The following is an 11,216-nucleotide window of genomic DNA, read 5'->3' as shown; positions in this document are numbered from 1 at the left end:
GGTATATTTTTTTGGAAGTAGGTTATTTGGCAATACATGCTGTGCATGTATATTTATGCTTTGAGCGTGCAGCTGGCACTACATAGATTTTAACTGGAAAATCATTCTTTCTAATGCCAAAATAGAAAAGGCAACAGCAAACCATTAAACCCCAGATACTGCCTCACTGTTAAGCTACAGTTTTAAAATTAAAATAGCATGTAACAATAAAGAGTTTAGAGTTGTATTTTCAATGCGTTTGGTGTGTTCCAATTTGATTTAAGGGGGTGTGAATCTGCCATCGTTAATCAGATCAAAACTTTACTAATTTTGCAAAAGCTGTTAATTTCCTAAGGGAGGTAGAATATAAAGGGCAAGATTGAATAACATGGCCTCATCTGGCTGTAAACATTTCAAAACAGATATAAATAGCTATCATAAAAGTAGTATGGAAGGGATTGTTCTATAAATTGCTTTTATGAACTTAAAAAGAACCAACAGTAGATACAATTAATATATTTACTTATTTGCATGTAGTTTAAATGATACAGAACTGAAGATTACTATGTTAGAAATCCACATACAATATAAAAACATTTGTTAGACATAAATTCACCAGTCTGCTGACATTTGCAATAACTGTTTATCGAAGCTTGAATTCATTTTTGTAATAGTTCACATACATGATTTTGTGAATGTGCAATGTTTCATAAACAACTCTATACAAAGTGAAACCCTGATTTTGTAGCAGTTTTTCATCACGTCTTAATCTGTGAGCAATATAGCTACTTGCATATCAATACACTGGCTTCTTGAAACACTAGTAATTAAGGCATCTTTGCTGTATCATTTCTCAATAGTGCAAACAAAAATTGTCTTTAATAGTTTGATTAAAACACAATAGTAATATTTCCAACATTTTTAAACATAATTGAAAAATAGTTGTGCATCTTTGAGATCTCCTGTGAAAGAAACATTTAAAAGCTTTTAATGCTGACTGGTCTTGCTGGTTCCTTATAGCTGCTTCTGCCATCTTGTGCTCCGGACAGCACAATTAATCTTCTTCTACACAACGCTGCAGTAAAACACAGTAGCATTTCAATGACTCTACCTAGTAACTGAACACATCCCAAATGCAGCAAAGGCATACAGTTTCCATAGTGCGCTTTCACCTCACTGAAGTAAAAGCTGCTCCTACTAGACATTTTTCCACTTCAATGTGAAGTAGATTGTTAGGGTTTTGTTAGTGGTTTCATTAAACAGCTTGACAGTTCAGTTCTCTTCTGCCAACATTTCTCAAAAGGCTTTCAGAGACGGTACATATTTCAGAGATATTTTAGGGAATCAGTTCACCACATAAGCACACATTTCTCAGTCACATCAGTGTAGTTGTAATAAATAAGCATTTACATCCTAAAAGAAAAAGAGGAGAAAGTGTTTGTCACAATACTTATAGCATCAAGTTCTATAGCTGTAGAATTAGAAATCCCACAAAAGTCACTGGCAAAAAGCCCCCAGTATCTCCAGGTTCTTTGCTTTGGGCTTTCTGTAGCTTACGGCAGCATTACTTTATGTTCCACTCATATCTCCCATATTATCTTAGGAGCACCAAGAGATTTATTTAGGATTGAATCTTACACTCCAAAAGGATTATCTGTGGTAAATCGAAGATAAAAGCCCTTGATACACATCATTTATCACTGTTTACCTTAAGAACTGAGACAGTCTCCATTATTGATGGAGACAAAAACAAGATGCTATGAGAGGTGCATGTAACAAGCTGCACATAACCAATCGTCTGCTTTTGTTGCCTTAGTCTCCTTTCTTCCTGTTTACCTTCAAGAGGTCCCTCCAGGGAAGGGGTTTTTAACTCGCTGTAACCCTTAGAGCAAAACCTCAGAAAGGCATTTGCCTAGAGACAAGTAGCACACATCACCACCACATTACTGTGACAATACCATAGCATATAAAGACAAAAATACAAGCAGGGTATTTACTTCAGACAGGACCACCCTTCTGCTCACCACAAACTCATTATTTCCTAAGCATCGGACTAACAAAAGCTTCAGCTTTACTGGGACAGCTGAACTGTCACTTGTTCCAGTGATCTGTCACTGAAATGAAAGAACCATTGCTGAGGCAAGATTCTATGAGGTGCATTACACTTACACAACTAGATATGGGAGATTCCTTTCAGTGTACCTACTCATCTGGCCCTCTTTTTGTATTATGTTAAGCCTTACTATTACTAGCTATTTTAATTAGAATATTCTTTCTATGGAAGGAAGAAAAAACCTCACTATTAACATGAGGAATTGACTCCAGATTTCTGCAACCAATTATATAATACACATGAGCATTAGTAAAATCAAGTTGCATTTACTCTTCAATAGTTTGAAAGGGATAAGATCCAACTAGAGGAATCCTAAAATGATACAGCTATGTTCACTACTGAGCACTACTGGAACTGTATTACCTTAGCTATATTACCAGTATATCCTGGAACCAGAGTAAGATGACTCTCCTGTTCCCATAATCCACTTAATTGATGTTTTAAAATAGGAATATTTCTGAAAGAGAATGAAATAACAAGGCTTTGTAAAATGTGTACTCCAAGTAGGGTTCCTGGCAAACAGATTTAGTTTTCCGTATAGCCTTAGTCCTGCAAGCAAACAACTCCCCCCACACCACACACACACAGAACATGCAAAAAATGTAAATCCAACTTCTACAATATTTTTATTACCTCTAATGTGTCTCTAATTTTACTGTTTGGCATTTTTTTTTGGAACTCTAGATGAAAAACCACCCACTGCTTGATAACCATAAGTCTTTAAATTCTGTTAAACTTTTAAATTCTGATTATCTTTTTTTTTCAGATGAGATCTGCTAGCACTGATTCACATTCATACAGAACAGATGGAATAAACTACAGGAGCATTTTAACACATGCTAATACTATACTCACCCATCCTCTGTCTTTTCTGTATGTGCAGATAATTCTGACCACCATCTTTTAATGACAGCCTGCAGCCAGTTTAAGCCAACTATCACATATCTGTAACAATATATTTTAGATATTACATGTTTCTCCTCCATTTAATAATACCAAGCCAACTGGAGGCCAAGTCCTTTTGTTTTTTAAATTAATGTGGTAAACTTCTGCTTTTGTTTAGAGGAAAAAAACACACACAAAAAAAGAAGATTCTTCAAATATTTTGCCTGAGAAATATGCGCTGATTTGATATTGCAAAATATGCAAGCCTAATACCTCAGTCATGTTTCTCTTGCTATGAATGCATCTGCACAAGGCCAAAGCAGCTAGTTCTCTGCTCCCTAACCTTGCAAAAGAAATACAAATTTTGCACCTCTGAACACTTGAAGGGAAAAGTGAAGGTTTACAGGAAGGTTTCTTCAGAAAGGTGTTTCTCAAGAAACTCGGGCAGAAGAGATCAAGGTAGGGATTAAACACCTTTAAATTGAAGTGCAGTGCATAGCCAGGAAGAAACATTTCCAGAACACTCGAAAGTGATACCTACTCTTCATATTTGCTCTTAAGCAGTGACTTCACTAAAGGCAGAAGATCTACACAGCAGCCAACTGATATATATGGTTTTTCTTCCTGCAAACTTAAGAAAGAAGAAGTTTCAGAAGTGACTGAACTTCCGTGTGGGTATTAGATTCTCATTCCCCACTTAGTTTTATTTTTACCTGTTTGTAAGCACAGGAAGGCAGTCTACTACTACACCCAGATCCTGTATCCTAGGAAAAATAATGATAAAATAAGAAGCGTTACTAGAAGAGCATAGGCTGATCTATATGCTTCCATTATCATTTAAAGAACAGGTAATTATAGCTAAGTTACAAACATTAAGGAACTCCAACAATACTGTAGCATGTGTGAGATTGCTACTCTAGAAAAAGAAAATAAGAGATGCTCCATTTACCTCACTAGGTAGGCTACCAGTTCGCTTATACTTCTCCTTCTCCAAAAGGTTAAAGCTACATTCAGCCTCAGATTCCTACTGAAAAGGACTTGAGCCATAGTTTCATGGTCCTGAGAAACCTACATAGTATTTTTGAGAATTAAAAAAAAAAGTTTACTGCAAGTTAAAACAACCAGCAACAGCATAGTAAGTTGCTGTATAACTTAGCATATAAAATACTCTTCTACACAGACACATAATTACTATTTAATAATTTATTTCCTTGAGAAGGCAGCAAAAATAGATTAAGACTTCTTCACCCAAAAGGTGACTGTAGATACCCTAAATAGTTTGTTTAGGCTGTCCATAATTAAACACAGCATTCATGAGTACCAACTTACAATTCTCACTGACTTCAATAGCTGTTTACCTAGATGTTTAGTAATTTTGAGAACTTTAACAATTCAGACACAAAGCACTGCATGTATTATGAACACAGAGAAAATGCTTAATTTCTGGAGAGCCTTATCCTTAGACTGTAGTTTAGATATCTTAATCTTGATTACCATGAGACTCATTTTTAGTCTTTTAGCCAGCTGCAGAAGCACAGCAAACATTCACTGAGCGTCATCAAATAATTTTACCGGGAAGTACTGACTTAAAGTAATTCTGATTAGTTTTGTACACTATTACCCAATAGTGCAATCAAAAAGTGTCCTGTCCAACACCACCTGCTTACTGCCACCCATACACTAACACATTCAAAAGCGTGTGTATAGATGTGCAGCACTGCAAGTCATGAAAACTGCTCAGGTCAAAGCAACTTTGTGTTGGTTTACTTTTAACCCAGCCCAGCTGCTGGTTCTAAATTTGTGCTGAACCAAGAACAGGAACAGCAGCAAGACTACTACTGTAAGCAAGGGAGCCACTGTGAACAGACAAATACAAACTGTAAATCACTAGTCCTAAGGCAGCTTGTATGCTAAGAAAACTAAATCTCTTCAAAGGCTTTCACAACTAACTGCACAAGTCAATTTACCAAAAGCAGCTTTATGTTAAACAAGTTCACGTTTTAACAGCAGCAGCAACAGTTTATAATAATAAAGACAACAGCAACAAACCTCCGCTTACCTCTGAAAAAAATCCACTATATTTGGATGAGGGGCCTTCTGTTTGGGATGAGCCAGAATCACTAGAATTTAGCAGGTGTGAACGACTGTCATTATGTAGCTTTGCTGGCAGATTCCCTGCACAAGCCAGTTCATTTTCTTTATTTGCCATGTCACAGCCCCTGAATTTGGGGAACTGCTTCTTTCTATAACAAGGCTTTGGAGTATAACAGTGAACTTTTCTTTTACAATATACTACTTTGAAAAGAGAGGGGGTACTGGTCACCGTTTTTCCAACTGTTATTCTGCAAAAATAGAGCAATATTTTAGTAAACATCACTAAAAACTATGCATTTTGTGTTATTATTAAACACAGTATTAATGAGTTCAGTATTAAACTTGCAGCTTCTTTAAAAAGTGCCTCCCCATCCTCCCGCACCAATGAAACATCTTCATGACATTTGGGTTATCAGGAAGGAGAGTTGCAATCAATACCCTTCTCTTGCTCTCATTAATACAGAGACTCTTTGTACTAGTAATGGAGACAAGAACAAAGTAGCAGGGGTAAAATAAAATAAATTCTATATGCAAGATGACAACTTTCTCTGTGTTTGTTCACTTAAAGCAGATTTAAACTGCTTCTCCCTCCCTCCTCATCCTAAATCCAAGACTCTAAACAGCAAAGTTCTCCTACCTGTTTGTATATAAAGCCAACTGTTTTGGAGATTTCTTATCCTGGGAAAGGTGAAAGAGAGAAGAGCTGTATTAATAACAAACCTCAAACAATTCTTCACTTTGTTAAAAAATTCCTTCTTTATCACAAACTATGCTTGCCACAGATCCCCTACCACTCATCCTTCCAATTCTGCAACGGAAGCGCAGCTGTGTTAAACTTCTCCTAACACACAGATGTTTCACACACAGGGAGATGCCAGAGCTCTCCTTAGAGCATCATTTTCTACAGGCTTGTGGTAGCTCTGCCAAAAGGCGAGGCTGCAGCATCAGACCAAGATTCTTGATTTGTGAGAGTAATTGAAAATTGCCACTAAGAAAAAGGCGACTAAAGTTTGATAGTGAAACTGAATTATCCATCTCATTAACAATTGATGGTTAACAACACAGCAGAAGCCACAGTACAAAAAAAGTATCACTCAAAGTAACATTAAAAAAAAGCCCTGATGTATAAAACACCAGCTTAATTACCCTGAATTCATTCATATGAATATTATCCTGATAGCAATTATGTTGCATGGAACAGCAATAATCAAAAAGAATCACATACATCATTCAAGACTGTGCTGTACATATTAGCAAAACCTTTGAAATAAAGTTATAATTTGAAGATTAATTTCTAAAGTATAATTGTCTTCTTATCTTCAATGTTTTACAGCTCCACATAATGAAGATGAAAAGTTGACATTCTGGTCTTTTTTTAAAAAACTAATAAGAAAACATTTTTTCAGAGCACGGAGACGCTGAAGTAAAAAGAAATGCATATTTTAAGTAGGTACTATGCTCATATATTGTAAGTAGTTCAATTTGGAAGCTTATATTGCTGTTAGGCATTTAAGCTCTTGACTACAAAATGACGCCAGAATCTTTCTATGTCATTGACTCATGGAAAAGCATGTGGCTTAATTTATGGTTTCAATAAAAAACAAAACCACAGAGGACATGATAACTTCACCACCATTTGAAGTGAAGTTTACCTCCCTAATACTACCTCTGTTCTCCATCTGGCCACATTAAGGCTTCAGGCAGCAGGAACAGATAAGAGAAAGTGCTTTGGGCTGGCAGGGTCCCAGCAGAAGCACCCGAGTTATCAGAGCAGCTCTTTGGCACTGGGAGAACAGGGCTGTTTCCATCCATGTGCTTCGTCTGCCCTCCCTCTCACTTGCTGTGCCACATGCTCTCCCGGTGAGGGAAACCCTTCCGATGACTGAAGCCCTGCTCTGAACCAGTTCTTGGCTAGATGGCAGGGAAGCAGGTAGGAGTAAAGCCACATCAATACCCACGGCCCACATGGGAGATAGGACATATGTAATAGGCACATACAGTAACTGCACTGATATAATGCAATGCACATTTCCCATCATGTAAGCTTTGCATAGGCTAACATTCTAATTCACATCTCAACATGAAACAGAGCCTTCTTTGCACTGAATGTTGTATTTCTTGTTTTAAACTGCTCAGAGCTATGAATTTCTGTGAAAGTCTTTGCTTCAGCTTAATCAGAAGAAATTAAAAACCTTACCTCCTTCATGATCTTTTTAGTGACAGAAGAAATTCTGTTTCTGGGAAGATCAATGGAGTGACCCTCAATATGCAACACGTTCTGTTTTCTATCATTGTGGGCTCCAGATGCCATAATCTCTCAAATCCCTATGTTTAAGGGAAGACAGTATTTAGTTACAATTTATAAAGCACCTAATCAAGTTTATTCAAATGCAGCTGGGGAAAAAAGTTAACAGTGGAACTATTCACAGGATATTGTCAGGTAAATAATTAAAGATATGACAAGTTAGCACATATTAATTGGAAGTCTTAACAATAGCATTCTAATGAGCATTTGAAGATTTATTTTATTTGAAAACACCAAGTATAACCCCAAGAAAGATCTTATTCAGACCAGCTTGGTGCATCTGTACAGTTGGGTATAGTCACGTACAATACATAAAGAATAGTAATAAGCTCAAGTAAAAAGCATAACAAGTGATTCATTCCTCTAAGTTTCACACTACCAATTTCAACTCCCACCTGAAAACAAAAGGGGGAGATAAAAACTAACCCACAACTATTTCTAAATAAACAAAGAATTTTTCCTTAATTCGTGGTTGCAACATTAATATTTCTAATATTGATAGTCCACTTCTCCACATAGCAAATAGATTTGCCCCCTACTAGAAATTTCGGTATTTAAAACATGAATTAGATCAGCACTGGAGAGAAAAAAAATATAAAAACAAACAACAACAACAACCCCACACCATCACACAGATGGGAAGCAGGGCTTTCAGTACAGGAACTGAATGTCATGAAATAAAGCAAACAGGTAGCAGAGGTACCTGAGGAACCTTCGGAACAAAGCATGAGGACTTCATGTAACACATACTCAACACCCTGCCTGTGGATCTTAGGGAAGCTAGAGAACATATTCTGCAAGAGCTTCAGCTTTTTTTAGAACAGGATCAGTACCAAGGAATCTTATTTTAACTCTCTCAGAAAGGAAGATTGACAGAAATCCTTACCCTTTTTAAAAAGGGAGCACAGAGCCCTCAGGCTGAGGGCTGCAGCAAGCATTTAAAGTGGCAGCCTTATTTAAGGCAGGACAGCAGCAGTCAGTTGTCCACATTTCTCTGGCTATAAGGCTGGCTCAAGCCTGGGCCATTAGCTTCACTCTGCGGAGGGCAGTTGCACTTTGCTGGCACCTGTTGGGTGGCCTATTTCTTCCCTGCATGTTATGGCACAGTGACAGAATAGCTGCCACTCTGAGCTCTTCCAAGGCCTCCAGCCACCAGACTTATAAATAGATAGTAAAAAAGTAATTTTGTTCTCAAGTGTAAATGAAACCACCAACTTTTCCCCCCACCCCAATCCCAAACGTGTCTCTCCCAGTAAAGCAACCACTTCTGGAATTCCAATGGTATCAATGTGAGAGGCAGAGAGGGATCATAACTGGGAGCACAACACAAGCTGAACATTTTGGGTAGAAGGAACACAACCCAAAACTCCAGATGAATTGAGGTAAGGTTTCTCAAAAAATGGAAAAGTTGAGAAGAACGGAGAAGTCCTTTGATCTTTGTGGCCCTGTTTGCTAATGTGGGTATCAGGAAGGTAACAACTCCAGCAGATCAGTGAGGACAAAGGACAGCAGGTACCACGGACACCAGAGCTAAATCCAATCTGTCAGATGAATGAAAATCCACAACCCCCATCTCTGAATAATTGTTTTTACAACTACTGTGGCAAAAGACCACCCTGTGACAAGCTTGCAACACTTCATATCAGACAGTGACCTTTTAATTTTCTTGTTTAATAAATGTTTAGGTTCTTACCTATCTCAAATTACTTTCAATATCAACCTATTTTTCCATTCTAAGCACCGAGAACTTGATGTTCAGTGTAGAAGGCAGTGCTATTAAACCAGAATGCTTTTGTATTTTACAGAAGTACAAGAAAAGGTCACAATACTAGAAATAAATGTTTTACCAAGTAAATTTAGAATATTAAATGTTGACTAAGTCAAAACTCAGATAAGTTAAACACCAGATAAGGAAGAACTTCCCTTTAAGAAAGCTAAATCAATAGCTATCTCCTTCCCTCCCCCTCAAAATACACTTGAACTGTCTCCTAGACTTTCGGCTGAAATACAAGAATAAAACAGACAAAGAAAAAAGCAGCAAGCAAAACTAACAATTCTTTAAGGTAATAAAATAAAGAAGTGCTCAGATAGAACAGAACACCTGATCAAGACAGCATCATAACAGATAAGCAAAGTAAATTCTGAGTACTAGAAAATACATCTCAAAGCCACTGCAAAAGCATCAGAAGGGCATACAGGTAAGGTAAAACAGCCCCCAGAACCACAGAACATTCATTCAAAAATTTCAGACATTGAAGAGCTACTCTGTTCACAGAAGCACATAACCTCTCCCTTAGAGCTGCCAGAGTACCTAAGAAAAACCAGCGTGGAAAATGCAGTGTCAATATTTAAATACAGCCTCAGGGAAGATCCAGCCTGACATCTCTATTTGTACAAATTAATAAACATTGTAATCAAGAATAGAATTAGCGGACACAAATAATATATTGTGAAATCATCAACACAGCACCTGTGAAAGCCAATTCTGCCTTGCAAAGCTAATGAAATAAGCTAAATAATAAACAGGATAATAGTGGAAAAGGAGAACTAAGTGATTATCTACCTGAAATTCCAAGAAGCTTCCATTATTCCCTTACTTATCTTGACTAACCAAAGTTTTTGCATGAAGTAACTAGCTAGATTAAATGGTCTAAGTTTTCATACTCAAGAGAGGCCACCACAGGAAAGTAGGAAAAAGTCTATGTTGGAATTCATGCTGCTTGGTATATTCATCAGTTATTTCACACCAAACAACAACAGTAGTTAAATGAGAAAAGTCATTGACAACAGAAGTTCTGTAAGATAATAAAGAGGAAATGGCTGACTAAATTACAGGACCCTATGAAACTGATAAGCAGGGAGCAGCAGAAGCAACAATTCTGGAAGAGCACCGAGCCAGTGCGTATGTGTGAGTGAGAAACTACTAACTTCACAGGCAGAATCACAGACTCTGGACTGTAAGTACACGCTGTAAGTACAAGACTGAGATGAAGGACCAACTACCTTACGGAACAGTGTTCCAGATGGACCTAAGTAATCTAAATCAGAAATACACAAAACTGTTGCGACAATGTATAAACAACAGAAACCCTAACATCAAGAAAGGAGAGAAGAAAACTCAAAGGTAGGGAATACCTCCTGTATACTGGGCTGCTGAACGGATTAGAACTTTCCAACTTTTCAGTCTGTTCTATTTAATTAGGATAAAAAGAAGAAATAAATTCCAACAAAACTAACGCCTTTGAGAAGTTACATGGGAGATTGTTCACTGTGTTGCCCAACATGAAACAAGTGAAACCAGCAGCAAGAGGGTTGGTTCAAAACTAAGAAAAGGAGGTGCCTCTTCACACAAAAGATAATTAAGTGCTGCTTGACACTTCATGCTGTAGATGTAGAAGTTTACCAAAGTTCAAGGCCAGACTGCAAATTGATTAAAAAAATTTACACACACAGAGTGAAAGTGACTACAAACATACACAGGGAAAGTGACTAGATACAGAACCACAAGCCCATGAGCCAGAACTATCCACCAAGCCCAAACGCAACACCGCTAAAAGCCCACAAGTCAGGAAGCCTTCATACAGAGTTTTAGCAATACATAATCAAATGCTAACTGACTAACAGTTTTTTTTTTTTTTTTTTTTTTTTTAAATAAACTAGGAGGGTAAAGGTACTTTACCAGGCTCTTCACTACCATCAGTTCTCATCTGCTATTACATATTCCCTGGGAATCTCTGATTAGACACTACTATCTTCTGCTATTTTGGGAGACACAAGGAGAATTTTTAAACTTGTATCAGATTTTATAGCAGGCTCAACAACTTGTATTTTAACCTCTTG

General features: G+C 37.3%; 1 protein-coding gene across 2 annotated transcripts; it reads right to left on the bottom strand.

Moving 5' to 3' along the window:
• Positions 1 to 397: 397 nt before the first annotated feature.
• On the bottom strand, positions 398 to 7,390 carry KATNBL1 (katanin regulatory subunit B1 like 1). 2 transcript variants are annotated; one of them, XM_026051780.1, is made up of 9 exons: positions 7,269 to 7,390; positions 5,709 to 5,749; positions 5,037 to 5,319; positions 3,927 to 4,045; positions 3,691 to 3,741; positions 3,519 to 3,608; positions 2,948 to 3,037; positions 2,456 to 2,549; positions 398 to 1,392 (listed from the first exon to the last, which is right to left on the bottom strand). In XM_026051780.1, the coding sequence occupies exons 1-9, from the start codon at positions 7,380 to 7,382 to the stop codon at positions 1,360 to 1,362; spliced, it is 915 nt and encodes a 304-aa protein (XP_025907565.1). In that variant the 5' UTR covers positions 7,383 to 7,390; the 3' UTR covers positions 398 to 1,359. The 2 variants fall into 2 exon arrangements, with proteins under 2 accessions (XP_025907565.1, XP_025907566.1); XM_026051781.1 differs by lacking the exon at positions 2,948 to 3,037.
• Between the last annotated feature and the right edge of the window lie 3,826 nt (positions 7,391 to 11,216).

Source organism: Nothoprocta perdicaria, unplaced genomic scaffold (assembly GCF_003342845.1).
Source record: "Nothoprocta perdicaria isolate Ctin4 unplaced genomic scaffold, notPer1 scaffold_8, whole genome shotgun sequence".
NCBI lineage: Eukaryota > Metazoa > Chordata > Aves > Tinamiformes > Tinamidae > Nothoprocta > Nothoprocta perdicaria.
This window is presented reverse-complemented; position numbering and strand designations above follow the sequence as displayed.

Excerpts from the sequence above, each read along its gene's own strand:
- KATNBL1 (XM_026051780.1), bottom strand. The coding sequence starts at position 7,382 with ATGGCATCTGGAGCCCACAATGATAGAAAACAGAACGTGTTGCATATT. Across the intron at positions 4,046-5,036 it reads ATAGTGGATTTTTTTCAGAG|GTTTCTCAGGACCATGAAAC; the intron begins GTAAGCGGAGGT and ends AATACTATGTAG. Across the intron at positions 1,393-2,455 it reads ATACTGGTAATATAGCTAAG|GATGTAAATGCTTATTTATT; the intron begins GTAATACAGTTC and ends TTTTTCTTTTAG.